The sequence below is a fragment of the Brienomyrus brachyistius genome, chromosome 6, assembly GCF_023856365.1.
Source record: "Brienomyrus brachyistius isolate T26 chromosome 6, BBRACH_0.4, whole genome shotgun sequence".
Classification (NCBI taxonomy): domain Eukaryota; kingdom Metazoa; phylum Chordata; class Actinopteri; order Osteoglossiformes; family Mormyridae; genus Brienomyrus; species Brienomyrus brachyistius.
The window spans coordinates 23,979,482-23,995,458 of NC_064538.1; the positions used below are offsets into that span (position 1 = coordinate 23,979,482).

Consider the following 15,977-nt stretch of genomic DNA (forward strand, 5'->3'; position numbering starts at 1 on the left):
ATAAAAAGGAAGAGACTAACTAGATTTGGCCATTCTAAAAATCAAATGCACAGAAAACACTTTAAAAGCTTATAGTTCTTGGAAGTTATAGTTTTTCTTAGAATTAACCAAAATCTCCCAGATGGCTAAACTAGCCTTTAACCACTATAAACATTCATCAGTAACTATATTAATCAATTTAAAATATTTAATAACAAAGAATACTGAAAGGACTATCAAGATCCTGGCAATTGAACAGCCCCCCCCCCTTCATTTTTCTTTATCTTCTACTTACCCCCTCCCACAGTGACACTGTAGGGGCTCTTAGGGATTTGACTCCCAGCAAATGTGATGTGGATTGTGTGTGCCCCCTCCTGGGTAGGCTTGTAAGTGCAGCGGTAGCTGTTATTCCCCCTGTCCTCAATGTGACAAGGGACTGTGTCCTTTCTGCCCTTGGGATCCATGACCACCACCTCTACTTTGCCCACTCCAGCTCCTGCATACGGCGGCAAAATTATTGTGTGTTTCAATTCCCTTATAACTGACTTTTCACTGCATATCAAAGGGATCCCAATAAAACTATAGCAAAGCCCAAGCATTTGTCCCATAATACAGAAGTGAACAAGACATACATTTAAATTGCCTAGTTTCAGCAGTTAACCACTGGGACCTCTGATATTTAATACTATAATACAGGCTTTAGGCAATCTGACAGAAGAAAGTGCTAAGTGCACAGATGCTAATCTAGAAACAGTTGCCTTACCTGCTGTGTAGACATCAAAGTAGGTGCTCTTGTTGGCCACGTTGCCTGCTGGCTCAAGCCCAGGACCCTGGGCGCTCACCTTGCTGACATCTCCCTGAGCCCTACCTACATCCACCTCAAAGGGGCTCTTAGCAATGTGCACCCCCCCAAACAGCACAGTCACCTGGAAAAAGCCATTTAGTGTCAATGATGCACAATTAACAGATACATCGGTGCTCATGTGCAAACGGCATGTTCTTTACCTTATGCCGTCCAACAACTTTGGGAATGTAGAACACAGAGTAGGTGCGATTCTTGTCATTGTTGGGTGATACTGTAGCCTGGGAGTATACATTACATGAACTTTACTCAAACTGGACAAAACAGTTATTATAACAGGTAAAGTAATTCAGACTTTTGATCATTTCAAATCAACAAACATGTACACCTCTTCCTTGTGCCCTGCAGGGTCCTCTACATACACCAGCACTTCTCCTATCCCGGCACTGATTGTCTCCACAGTAAACACTGCCTTCTTGTTCACTGTATTCCCTGTGGGCTCTATGCCTAGATGGAAGGAATTGTCAACTCGGTGAAATGCGTCTTTCTCTTTTCGTGCCGCTGACCTCATCGGCCCCAGTGCAATCGCAGTTAGAGAAAGGGTCACCTGGTCCATATGCACGAGCTTTTTTAGGGTTGAGCTTAGGGCGCAGGGGGGCTCCAGGCTTCAACTTTGCTTTGGGGAACTGGGACAGGTAAGTCATCACGGAGTGTTCATCCACATTGGGGTCCACAATCTCTTCTGGGGTGATTACCTGGAGTGCACCAACACAACAGGGTTGCCATGACAAAAGTTCAGTAGGAACACCAGTTGTTTGGTAACCTGATTTCACTCTAAATATCGGTGTTTGGTTTCATCCTTAGCTTTAGTGTGCAAGCAGGACTCAACCCTAAAATATAGACAGTCACAACATGCTAAGCTTTAAGATTCATATAAAACAACTAAGTACCTGAGGGATTCCCAGCCAATCTTCAGCTTGTTTCATGGCCTCGCGAGCATTCTCCATAGCTCTTTTCTGGTCCCAGGAGTCCCAGTCCGGGCACAGGCCTGTAGGGATGTCAGGATATCTGTTTACCAATACCATGCATATTCACCAGAAATGGAGACTGCACTTGGATCCCACTTCAACCACTAGCTTAATTCATTAAATAAACATATAAAGTCAAGAAAATGCAAATGGTTTGGTCATGGCTGTTTTCCTAATACAGGCTTTCAGTCACCGTAATCACACCTGGGGCACAGCTGTCAACAAGAGCACCCAAGGCCTTGCCCGACTGCCAGTCCTTGCTGAAGTTGACAATGGGTAACTCAGGCAGCTTGTTCTGGATCCAGCCCAGAAGCCTCTGCTTGGGAGTCTTCGATTTGGCTTCTTCGTCTTCCTCCCCCTCATCCCACATAGGCATTGAGATGGAGTAGTGTAGAATTAATGTCCATATCAGCCCCAGAATCAGCTTCAGATTGCCGTCCACAATGGCCTTGGAGTCTGCACAGGAACAGTAACATGGAGTGCTCAATTTTTAGTGTTACTGAGTTGCTCCCAAGTGAAGCAGGAAATGATTTAAAAGATAGTAATAGAAACATGGAAAAGGACAGATGGGATCAAACAATACATATGCAACTTCTGATTGTAGAGGAGGTGGATCCAATCAACTACTGGAAGTAGGACTAAGACATCTGATTTGTTGGTCCCGCGTCCTCTAGTTGCTCGGACCCACCTCCTCTACAATTTTATTGGTTATCTCTAGAACCAATCAGTTTTCCTTCTGCCCTCAGAACATTTTTGTGTAAGTAAAACTCCCATGAGCCCAAACTTCCCTTAGACAAATATGGAAAAATGTCTATGATGCCTAAGGTGGGTTATTTAATGCTAGATATAAATAGTGCTTCAGTTTCAATCAGTAATATACATCTGGGATGTACGCTTTCTTTGCTCCCATAAAAAAAATAAAATAAGAATGCTACCAAGCGGACCAATCACAGTTCTTGTGGTATGTGTCACCGCAACACGTAGTACATTTCTGGGGTGGTGCATGGCAGGCTATGGCATGGGTACTTACAGCATCGATTTGACCGAGAAGTATAAATCAGCCTTAAAGGGGCAGTTCACCCTGAAACTGAAAAAAATATTATATTTTATATATTATAGTTTTAGAGAGGCTTCAGTGCCATCTATCCATCTAGATGGATAGGGAGATGGCTAGTTTTGGAAATATCAGCTGTAGAAATGTCAGCCGTCTCTGAAATATAATGGGGGAGAACGGCATTCTTCCAATGGTGGTTAAAGCATCAAAAAAAAAACATTTGACAAATTCAACAGCAATGTCTCTTACCAGAAATCATGACCTGATTTTGAATATAATCCACAGACTTTAATGAGCTGCTTTAATGTGCAAACCATCTCTTTCTACAAACTCCATGCACCAATCGTTTCACTGCACAGAACATACGAGCACCCTGGCGATTTCACTGTGCACCGTGATATGATTGATGTGTGGAGTTCCATAGAAGGAAATAGTTTGTATATTAAACTGCTCACTACAAAGTCTGTGGATTATCTTGAGCAACCAGGCCATGATTTCTGGTTAGAGATAATGCTGTTGAATTATTTTTTTTTGCACTTTAACTACAACAGAAAGAATGTCATTCACTCCCATATTTAAGAGGCCCATAGTTTCTACAGCCAGCAGAACGACCTAGATGGATAGATACTAAAACCTTTCTAAGATTTTATTTTTTGTCAGTTTCAGGGTGATCTGCCCCTTTAAGTATCTGCGTTCCAAGCATTGAGTATAAACCGGCCCTTAGAATCCCTTCTCCCAAGGCCAGCAGATGAAAAAATCAGCAGCCTTGTCTTTCTAGCAAAAACTTCAAAATTCAAGTGCTGCAATTAACATCACTGTGTCAACAAGGGGTGTTAATTCTCTTCTAATTGCCAATTAAAGTGACACAACGGGCATAACTTTGGTTTGAACATTAGGGGGGTTGAGGTCTCCAGCCATTTAGGGGGAACCATAATTATTGTTTTGGTGGGGTGGGGGGTGGTTTAAAGCTCCTCAGTAATTTGCGCCCATGAAATTACAAAATGACAAACCACTCCCTTGTAGATGTGTAACTATGAATTACAATAGTAATCGGTAATCTACTGATTAATTTGATGATTCATTTAGTAGTATTGTGTACAGTATTTTGATGCTGGCAACCGCTACACGCCTGCGGCCATGGATTTTTTCACCAAGTGGTTCAAGGCATATGTGGTTCCCAGTCAGAGTTCAGCGACCACATCCGAGAAGCTTGTTGAGGAGTTCTGCTTCTTTAATGTGCCAGAACAACTGGATAGCAACCAGGGACAGAGGTACCAAAGGAGCCCCTCCGGGCATCTGAGAGGTGTGCAGGAGTTGGCCTGACAATACCAAGGCACAGTGACTGTCTGAGAGAGACATGCACCTACGATGCACACAGCTATGGGCAGGATTTGGGCATCAGGGAATCAGTTTGGGTGAACTGCCTGATCCGCAAGATCACCCAAGCTGGACAGCCATTGGAGCGGACCAGGCGAGGTCCTCAACTGACTCTCTAATGTTGTACCTTCATATGACATCCATCCTTTTTCTGTCACTGTCTATCCTATTAAGGGTCAGAGGGGGTCCGAAGCCAATCCCAGAAGCTATGGGCACATGGCATGGAACAACCCAGGACAGGGCGCCACCCATCACAGGGTACACTCGCACACCTTCAAATATACATATATATTTTATTGGTTGCTGTACCATTCACTGTAGAATAAACTTTTACTTTCAGAAAACGATTGCATTGCACTGCAATAAGTTTTTTCTTCTTTAGGTTTCCTTGAGTGTAAAATAATGTCTGTACATCCAGTGGTAAAATGCAGACATCTCTATCATGCCTGCTGCTCGCGCAAACATTTGAAGATAGTATGCTTTACAGTATATACCCCTCTTTTCTCCATTCTATCAAAAGGGTTAGGTTAGCATTCATCATGACGTATGCACAATTACAGATTAAAGGGGCACTGCATTAATAGATTAATTCAAGTTCATATAGTCGTAATTAAAAATGTAATATTTCAAAATGGAAATCCTTGAAAAACTAATCTAATTATGGGCATTTTAAAATGTAATTTGTTCTAATTACAAGTAGTAAACTTGTAATATATTGTGTTACTACACAGCATTGTATATTATGAAAGATTTTACACCTAAGCGACAGGGCTAGCCTTTAGCAGCGATTATCTTGAGATACAGGAATCATAGAAAGCTAATTCAGCTAAACTAGAATTGGTGCTGCCAGAAACAACAGCTTGGTATTCCCCAGGCAACCCTGCCACTTGCTCCAGCCTTCTAATCATACTTATCCCACTCTCACCAATTGCACTCAATTTCAAGAAGCACTGGATGGGTCACCTGGATATGTGAAACTTAATAAATGTGTTTTTACCTGTTCTTGCTGTGATACAGGGTTCCCCAATTCTGGTCCAGGAGGGCAAACTGTGTTGGATTCTGGCCCACCAGGATCAGAACTAAGAAAGCGTGTTGTGATATGTAGGTGTCAAAGTATACTTTTTCATTCTTTGCACATTCCACTTATATGACAATAGGTAGAATCTTTCCCTACCAATTAGGTGGTTACCTTAGTTCCTTTGAGTACGTATTAATGTCTATGTTTGAAAATGTCATTTAAATAATGTACATTATTATGTACGTATAAATATTTATTCCATATCTGTTTTACACTGTAACCAAAATTTTCTGTGATGTGCCATAAATGGAACTGTAACAGATACACTACCAGTACATACAGAAGTTTGAGGGGTCATGGACAGTTATTTTGTTTTTTTTGTGCACATGATTCATTTATATTTAACTGACACTTTTATCCAAAACAGCTTACAGTACAGGGAAGAGGTACAATATATGTGTGCTTTGTGAGATTTGATTCTCCGTGCTCTGTGTTGTTAGCCAATACTCTATTGGTCAAGCTACAGGAGAGTTGTTGCTACACTCCTGAATCACACTCAGTCAATCTAACTATAATACAGTCAAGACATATGAGACAAATTGCATCCTACATTTGTTGAAGACACGGTAATTTATTATTCAATACAGGGTGCAATATACTGTACGGGATGGGTGCAAATTCTAATCCTCACATTTACCAAGAGACTTAATTGCATGACTACGCTGACATGTTCCTTTTGCACAACAAAAAACAAAAACAAACATTCTTATTTGGAGTATATTAACAGGATTAACTACAATAAACAGAAACAGTACTGTTACATCTGACGCAGTGCAGAGCGGGGAAGCAGGCACGGGGAACAGGACCAGGGTAAATAAAAAGGGTTTAATGGATAGATGAAGCACGAAAGACATACAGACTGTAGCAACGTCAATGAACGGACTCGGAAAACATACATTACACTAATGACAACGATCAGAAACAGCTGGTAAACACGGAGAATCCACATGGGGTTAATGAGGGGGCGTCGCACACGGAAGGAGCGGACGATCGGGGCTAGACAAATACACCCCATTCTAAATCCACAGGCATCAATATATAGTTGGTCCTCCCTTTGCAGCAACAGCAGCTGCCACTGTTTTGGGAAGGCTTTCCACAAGATTTTGGAGTGAGTCTATGGGAATTTTTACCCATTCATCATTTGTTAGGTCAGGCACTGATGTTGAACGTCTTCAATGGGTTGAGGTCAGGGCTCTGTGTAAACTACTCAAATTCTTCCACACCAAACTCGCCTAACCATGAATCTATGCACCTTGCTTTGTGCACTGGGGCACAGTCATGCTAGAACAGAAAAGGGCCTTCATTAAACTGTTCCTGCAAAGTAGGACGATGTCTTGACACGCTGAAGCATTAAGAGTTCCTTTCACAGTAACTAAGATGCCTAGGCCAACCCCTGAAAAACAACCCCATAACATTATCCCTCCTCCACCAAACTTTACATTTGACACAATGCAGTCAGGCAGGTAATGTTCTCCAGACATCTGTGAAACCCAGACTCATCCATCAGACTTCCAGACAGAGAAGTGTGACTTGTCACTATACATAACACATTTCCACTGCTCCAGTCCAGTGGCAGGGTCCTTTACACCACTCCACCCAACACATAGCATTGCACTTGATGATGTGAGGGTAGCATGCAGCTACTTAACCATGGAAGCCGATTCCATTAAGCAGTCTTTGTGCTGAGGTTAATGGCGGAGGAATCAGGAACTCTACAGTTACTCTATCAACAGCGTTTGTTACTTTTACGCATTATGCTCCTCAGAACTTGGTGACCCTGCTCTGTTACTTTACGTGGTCTGTCACTTCATTTCAGTTTCTGTTGTTTCTACTGTACACAACTCCACTTTGCAATAATTCCACTTATTATTACAAGCCTACCTTACACAGTATCCCCACCTCTCCAAAAAAAGTTACGCGATTAAATCCTCCCACGATAAATTCCACTGAGTTCCTCATGATACATTTCACTGGACTGGCTATCGGACTGCTACGGATAAAATTTGCTGAATGGGGAAGTTAAAGACCCAAAATGAATATAAACTTTATTCTACAGTACCCTACAGTATTAGAATCACTGACCTGTACAATGTTCCTGGAAAGTCTGCAAAATGATCCACAGAATAATTTAGATGTCAGATGGCTATAATCACAAGAGGTAGCTGCCAGTTCCATTTTTATGTGCGGCTGCTGTCTGTCTTGCAGTTCCATTTTTGGTCCCCTCTGTTGCTACGTTTACAATTTAGGATCTGATCAAGGGTACATTTTTAGATGTAGATTTTCATCCAAGTAGTCTTTTTCTGAAGTGATAATAAGATCCATCAAAGACTAAATAGAGTAAATATAGTAAATAAACATAACAATATACATACTGTATATATAAATATATAGTAATAATATAGTAACAGATTGATCCTGTTCACTGTTCACAAGAATAAGCATCTTTGCTGTCACTAAGCACTGATGCATCAGGTTTGGTCTGATTTGTCTTAAAACTCAAACAGATCTTCACTCATATAATGTGCCTGTAAAGTTTGGAAAAAGAAATTTTGAGTTATCATGCTGACATCATCATGTGTCTGACCTGACCTTCTCTTAGGTATCACTGTGCGGCATTCCTTCAGTTTTGGTAAAATTATTTGATCAGGTTCATTAAACCTTACATGCCTGCAAAAATATAAAAAGATCTGCCAAATACTTTTTGAGTTATCACACTAATAGTATCAAATACATGAAACTGCCTTTTTTTGCTATCACAATGCGGCACTGCCTCAATTTTGGGGATAAATACTTTTACTGTTACTGTTTTCACAAGACCGACTGTCTTCTACGGCTGTTGTTATCTTTCTGTGCTGCCACACAGCATTGCTGCTTCATTTTTGTAACAATTTGTCTGAAAATGAAGCCAGGTGTAAATCTTTATCCGTGCCATTTTTTGTGAAGCAATAATAAGATCCATCAAGTAGCTTTTGACGTATCACATTTACAAGGTCAAATGTTATCTGCTTTCACCCTTCCCTTTGCAGACACTAAGTAGTATCACTTCAATTTTGGGGGGATCTTTCTCAAAATGAAATCAGTTCCAGTTCCATATCCATAAAATGTTTGTGTAAAGTTGTGCAAATGATTTTTGAACAGGGGTGTTGAACTCCAGTCCTGAAGGGCCAGAGCCCTGCACATTTTTGGGTTTCCCCTCATGTAAAACACCTGACTCAACTCCTTGCATCTCCTTGTGCTAATTACCACACAGTTGTTGAGCTGAGTTATTTGTGGTGGAACAGGGAAAGAACTAAGCTACACAGGGTTCCGGCCCTACAGGACTGCAGTTTGATACCCCTGTTTTTGATCGCCTTCACAAGCAAAATGTCTACAAAGTCCAAGAAATACAATATAATTTAAGTCAAAGTGCTTATATATGGTTATTTATGTGATATAAAATAGCAAATACATCATCATGGAAAAAGTTTGAGCAATCCAACAGCATTCTTTCCAGGCTACAAACATGGAAGCACTGAGAAAAATAACACAAGTCTGTTCTGCACATAAACTGTTATCAACACTTGAAGAATTTATATACAAACTCCCAGAGAGTACATGCCAGTTGTGCGAAAACCAGGACAGGAAAAGATCTAGGAAGTGGGAGGGAGCAATTCAACATCCCACGTCTGATGTTGTGGAAGTAAAATCGGACATTGGTAGCCCGGGAGGGAGGCATATTGGGTCTGTTATGTCTTTGGCCTTAGGCAAGAAGAGATTGTTTTGAATACTGTGTGACCTCGCTTTGCGATAGCTGCCTGCAGTAAGTTCCGCAGACCCTGAGGAAAGCTCGGACCTTGGAGAGGCAGACAGCGGAACAAAAGGGGGGAGAAACCACCTGCAGGAAGAGATTCGAAGATGCCCCAACTGGTGCACAATGAGTTATAGCTTTATAAAATAGTTGCAGCAGACAATATATAGTATATTACGCGGTAGTGCAAATGTATAAGTAATCATGTTAATCATACTAATCATATGTTAACTATGTATTTGCAGTTATTCAATGACAATACGTCAATGTGTTAATCATTAATCAATGGAACAGCCAAACATTAATAGTGATTGAACGTCATATGATCAATATCTATATACATATCTCAAGTAGAGACTAGAAGCCGAGATGGATTCCGGTAAATTGAGCAAGATGGGTGGACCTTGCTACCAAGGTGAACCAATAGAGCAGGAGAATTGTGTTTGTTATACGTTTGAGCTTGGTTTGTTGGTGTTTTGTGACCAATCAGGACTTAGAAGTCCTTATTGGGAATTGGGAGTTATGGTTTATCAACTGGTTGCTCTGTGTGCTCCGGGTGACTTGGCATCGAGTGCCAGAGTGTGACGACAGCGCTTTGCTGGATTGCTGGAATAAAAGAGATTTTCTTTACTCATCAAACTGAGAGCTCCAGACTTTTATTCTAAGTGATTCTCTGTGTTATCAGAGAGGTTGATGTATAATTTTTCTACCACAATGTCTGATTTATTCACTTATCTGGCAATTTAAAATTCATAAATGTAAAAAATCAAGATAAAACCCTGACCTCATATCTGTGAAGGATTACATCCTTCAAGCAAGGCAGACATACAGTATAAAGATCCTTATTCTTATATCTACTGGTGGCCACACTCATGAAATCATCTTGAAATTGATTAGAAATGAAAGTTCAAAAATAAGACAACAATTATCTACTTGGAAAAGATTAAAGCAGCCAGCAAAATGTCAAGCTAACAGAATTTTAATTCTAATTCTCATGGGCACAGGGTCAAATTAAAAGCAAATATCTACAACTCACTCAGACCATGGGACACCTTTCCAAGAAAAACTTTCTGGAGCGAGTTTTGGAAATTAAACAAAAAAATTCTTTCTTGAACTACAGTACATGAGGACTGAGTGAGTTTTGGTTCCCTATACTATAACATATGATGTGGAAGGCAGATTTTAGGTCATGATGATCTCATCTCAACAAGTAATTCAGTGGATAAAGGCTTATGTGGGAGCAGAAAGAGTCAGTACCTCTGTGCTATGGATTTTCATCTCGACTTATTGTAAACATTTGGTTAAATCAAAGAAAAACCTAACAATCTGCATTTTAACAAGCTACAAATGAACAGTATCTTTCTGGTCATCAATGACAGCATTCATGTTGTTGTTGCACGTTTTTTAATGCTCTAGCAAAATGCCCGCAACATAGCGGTTTATTTTTTGTAACCAAATAGTTCTACCAGTAATTAAATTTAAACATCCAACATGGCAGTTATTTTATCTATTTTGCTGCAGGTCGACCCATTAGGCAACGTAAGACACCGTCTTCTGAGGGGACACCAACTGCAAGTCATTAGCAAGCAAGCGTCAAGAACGCAGTGGTTGGCGGTAAAGCTTGCCCAGGACGGGACATGGGCTTCAACTGGTACTGGTTTGTTTGCATGAATTCAGTGAAAATTTTCTACATACTCAAGAAACACACACACACACACACACACACACACACACACACACACACATATACACACACTATTATTTTATTACTTACCAATAGACACCAGTTTAATGCTTTCTCTATCAAGGAACTCTAAGGCCACCGAAACATTCTCCAGCTGCATCTGCCGGAACGTGGGGCGCTGGTTATACTTTCGAAGCATCTTTTTCTGACTGAGCACCTCTAGCAGCCCGATCAACCGAAGTCCGTCGCCCAAGTCGGTCTGCAAGTTGGCGATCCGCTTGTTCACACATTTCAGGTGCTCATTGCACCACCGCGTGAAGGTATTCTGCTGGATCTTCTTCCATGGGGCGTCCTCAGCTAGATCCTTTTCAGTGGCCGGCATTTCTGCATCCTTGTCAGGCGCTAGAACAGATTTTGAGCCGGCAGGAGCAGCGGCATTGCTTGCCTGGTGGAAACGCGGGTGCGCGCTACTCATTTTAATATCGATTCTGTCTCTTACGAAAAATTCTGTCTTGTGGGGTGGCCTCTGCAGTTGAGGACCTAAAAGCCGGCTTGTCCTTGGTGTACAGTTTTTTTCTGAGTGTGAGGGAAAGAAAAGAAAAAAACTAAGTTAATAATACAGAAATAATTCAAATTAAACTTAGATGTATTCAAATGCATTACTAATAAAGATGTCATTTGCTTTTGATTTTCTTTGTTTTACATATACTGTAGATACTGTATTAGCGAGATTAGCCAAGTTAGCCAAAACCGACAAATGATGCAGTATTATTGCTATTGCATAGCTTTCATACAGTTGAAATGACTGAAAATCATCTCTCGTGATGCCAAATTGGTTTCAGGCTTTGAACCGTATAAAAAAATAATATGGTTATTACTGTATAGAAAGTCTCTCGTTGACACAAAGTATATTTTATGGAGCACTGCTGATTGTGAAGTTTCAGCACGAATGAGCATATCACTCACATTATAAACACATATGCACACAGCGGCAATAAGGACCTTAACTGGCCTGATGGTGGAAAGAAAAACAAAACAGATATATTTCACAATGCTACTCAAAACCTTGGAGTCCAACAGGTTGTAGAAAACATCTTAATGCCTTACTGACAGCTGAAACCCTGCTATATGTGGTGAGTTTCTATCTAGTTTTTAACTTCAATGAGTTACTTATAAGTTGTGGTTTGAATCCCCAACCAGCAGCAACCACTGTGGTACCCTGACTGGGATACTACCCCCATGCACTACTCCATAGTAGTTCTAATTAGCTGCCCCTTGCTATGTCACATATGAGGTAAATACAGAAGACACATTTTGTTGTTGTACACTGTCTGCCAACAATGACAATTAATTACTCATTTGTATATAAATCCATTATATGTAATGTAAACGGCTGTGAAAGTTTTTTTAAAGTAATTTTAAAGGTGCAGTGCATTATTATGCCTTTGCATTAACGCATGAAATATTTTAATACCCAATAAGCAGTATAAGCAAAGAAGTTTCATTAAAACCTACAACAGTATTCCTTCCTGGGTGTTAATAACACGAGAGCTTTGGCACAGACTTCACAGCTAAGAACAACAAAAGTTAAAAACAATTATTGTTTTTTAATACTTTAATAGCAATGTGATAAAAATCTGTTATTTTTTCAGGTTCCCACAAACATATGTGAACGCAATCAAAAAAGTGAAAATACCAAAAGTCTTGTATTTTATTTGGTTACTTATGGTTAAAGTCATGGCTGGGTAGGGGTTCAAGTTGTCATGTTGGAATTAGAGTTTTCCCCATAGAAATGAATGGATGGTCCCCACAAAGATATGAGTACTGGTCTCTCTCTGTGTTTTGTGTGTGTGTAGCAGTTAAAAATGAGAAACACACATTCATTTGGATACTGAATATGAATAAAATTGTTCTTATTTCTCTGCCATACATATGGATCAGGTCTGAGGTGATTGTAAGAATATCTATTGTTGACCCACATCTCCATTTTTTCCATTCTATAAAGAGGCTGTAAGGATGTTCTAAAGGCAACTGATATGTTTGTAGCCTTTGAATCTGAGGGACTGTTGAAGCGATCGATGGGCAATGTCATTTACAATGTTGGGTGGTACGCAAGAGGAAGTGACAGGAAGTGAGGGTAGAGAGTAAAGTGCTATCTAAATACATTCCTGATCCTAGCAGTTCACTCAGCACATCCTGTGCAAATACATCCACTCATTTTCTATAACAGTTTATCCAAAAGAGGGTTACAACAGGCCTGAAGCCTGTCCCAGACAATGCAGTGGATACACTGGACTTCATGCAAGTCTATCATTTAGCACAAGCACAAACAAACACTATGGGCAAGTAAGAGTGACCAGTGCATGAAAACCACACATATCTGGACTTTGCATGAAACCAAGACCACAGCCTTCCAGTGTTAAACGGGTCCCACACCTTTGATAACAAATGTGAAATAAATGTAGCTACATGAAGAATGTGCTACAACAATAAACATCCATCCACCCATCCATCATCTCCCGCTTAATCCGATGTCGGGTTAGGCTGGCCCCCCATCCTGGGTTGTTTTCTGCCTCGTGCCCGTTGCTTCCAGGATAGGCTCCGCCCCCTCCCCCCCACGACCCAGTAGAATAAGCAGTTTGGAAAATGGATGGATGGATGTCTGAGGAAGAATTGGTGGGCGGTAAAAAAATCTCTTAATTTCATGTCAGAAAAATCAGTAGGAATTAGGAAATCCATGATCTTTAAGTCTGTGATTATAGGGCAGCCAACTTTGGTTAGCTAGCTGGAGTGAGATTTTCAATCTGAGACAAGTCTGCACACACATACACACGCATTTACATGATGTAGAGTGTTTGTAGGCTTTGCAATCTACCCCGCGCTTTTGATTTAGCTAATTTTCGGTTTATAATGGAGCAATATAGATTATACGTCAGATTTGTTTCGCGAGCGTGGGAGTCAGAAATCGTGAGTTTCACACCAGATGCGATTAAGGAAACAGACCATAAAATCGCAGATCTAGAAGGTGGAGTACCTTGAACAGTATTCAAGGAGAGATGAGATACTAATAAATGGGCTTGAGAGGAAACATCAAACACACGCCCAGGCTGTGGCTGGTGGAAAACTGATGAGAAGACGCTCCCAAGGGCGATTTTTTTTTTCATATTGGAGCAACAGGTAATAACTTACTTCCACAATAAAAACATCACTATCCTAAGCAATGAAATATCAACCTGTTACACTCTTCCACAGTAGGGTGATAAGACAAAAGCCAGTGCTCATCAAATTTACAAACGGAAAGTTTAAAACCGAACTACCCGAACTCCGATGTGAATGAACACTTCAAAAGAAAACAAGGAGACTTGGACGTGCAACTGCACAGTATGGATAAGCAAGGAGTAAGAACCAAAAGCGGTCTGTGGCGGATTTGGAGAAGTATAAATAACGACTAACAATCCTTGAGCACATTAGCAAAACCCCACTGACTCAAACTTTCAGTCTACTAGGCACCACTCTTGTTCTCTAACCCCTGTAGTGCAGACATAGAACAGATTCACAATGTGAGATTGCAGTGACTGCGAGCCACATGCTAAACATATATAGGACTGGATACCAATGCATTGAAAAATCAATCATGCCCTGAATACTGTGCTGAAATAAAATATACGCATATACAGTAGCAATGCTATTTGAAGAATACTAAGATCATAATTAATTATGCCAAAACGTTTACTTTGGTTGTCACAACAAAAAGTGTTTGAAATATCTCATTATAACAAAACGGATATGAGGACTACAACACCATTCTAAATGGCATTGTAAGTTAAATGTGAAAATCTACAATTACATTTGTCTATTGATGTTGTCTCGAGACATCGGAGACAAAAAAAATACTTAAAAAATACATAAAGCCGCATTGGATTTTAAATTCTGTCAGTTCCCACAGTAAATTCTAACAGGTTCGTTTTAGGGGGGCGCTAGCCAGACCGTTCCCATATTTTGCCTTATTTGGTGAGAAGACCTTAAATGGATTACACAAATGATGGTTATAAAATCACGATCATAAAAAACATCCGGCATCCTAAACAACCCAATATATGCAAACCACGTACATCGCGCGCGCTTGTGTGTGTGTGTGTGTATGTGTGTACCATTTTTCAGGTCCCCACAAAGATCCGTGAATGCAATCAAAAAACTAAAAAGGCCAAAAGTTGTTTGGGTACTTACGTTTAAGGTTGGGGCTGGGTATGACTTGGTCATCATGTTGGAATTAGAGTTTTCCCCATAGAAATGAATGGAAAGTCCTCACAAGTATATAATTACAAACCTGTGTGTGTGTATGTGTGTGTGGGTGCGTGCGTGCGTGCGCTTAACAGTATGACATTTTAAACTGGCAAAGTGTGCTTTCAAAAGGCGCGGCTGATGAAACCTTTTAACTTTACAAGATAATGTTAATCACTGTAAGTCACCTTAGCACAACTGCCTTATCAATAACATATGCCATACGTAGGCCTATTTCGAATCTTACCTGAAATATACAAATGTGCGTAATCACCAATCTAATATGCTCAATATAGTTTCTAGATGAAAGTTAACAGCCTTCATAAGGTAAATGTTGCACACCAGTTACTTTACACAATACTTGTTCAGTATTACCAGTTGTAGCAGGGTTAGGAATCAATACCTATGCAATTTCCCATCTGAACTTTTGATACTCTGAGATGACACTTATCTCCAATTGTAAATATAGATCAGAAGCCTGGCAGATGAGTTTAAAATACAGGTTTATCACCGTTTTGAACTTACTTTTCGGTAGTCCCCTTTTTGTGCGGCGTGCATTTAAAGAAAACAGCTGGAAGCTCTGTCTTCCTGCCTCCCGTAAAAGCAGAGCAGAGGAAAGCGGTTTGTATGTATGACACCTAGGTGAAATCTGCAAGGAGGAACAACAGTGATGCGGCGCGCAGTTTTCTTTCTGCACTCCGCCTTAGCGATCCTATTCCCAAAGCCTTAATTGGTCATATAGAAAAAAAGTGCACGGCAGAGGTACACGATTTTCTTCTTGACAAAAGATCTCTCGGTACAAAAAAGCGTGACGTGATACGGATGACTACGCCTCTGGATTTTACAAGCATGATGTAACCATACCCCCCCCCCCTTTCCCTAAACTGAGCAGTCAACTACCATTCTT

The 15,977-nt window shown here is 40.5% G+C and overlaps 1 protein-coding gene across 2 annotated transcripts in view; it reads right to left on the bottom strand.

The window, feature by feature from the left end:
• The window catches only part of LOC125744749 (filamin-A-like), a 36,538-nt gene extending 20,661 nt beyond the window's left edge, over positions 1–15,877 (bottom strand). Inside the window, exons 1-9 of one of the 2 annotated variants that reach the window (XM_049016929.1) lie at positions 15,596–15,877; positions 10,880–11,365; positions 2,014–2,265; positions 1,732–1,829; positions 1,389–1,536; positions 1,170–1,288; positions 985–1,062; positions 743–905; positions 275–475 (exon numbers count right to left, since the gene is read on the bottom strand). In XM_049016929.1, the coding sequence (XP_048872886.1) occupies positions 275–475; positions 743–905; positions 985–1,062; positions 1,170–1,288; positions 1,389–1,536; positions 1,732–1,829; positions 2,014–2,265; positions 10,880–11,264 (1,444 nt within the window). In that variant the 5' untranslated portion in view covers positions 11,265–11,365; positions 15,596–15,877. Of the gene's footprint in view, positions 1–274; positions 476–742; positions 906–984; positions 1,063–1,169; positions 1,289–1,388; positions 1,537–1,731; positions 1,830–2,013; positions 2,266–10,879; positions 11,366–15,016; positions 15,211–15,595 lie in introns of those variants that run through there. The other variant, XM_049016930.1, reaches the window with a different exon arrangement.
• Between the last annotated feature and the right edge of the window lie 100 nt (positions 15,878–15,977).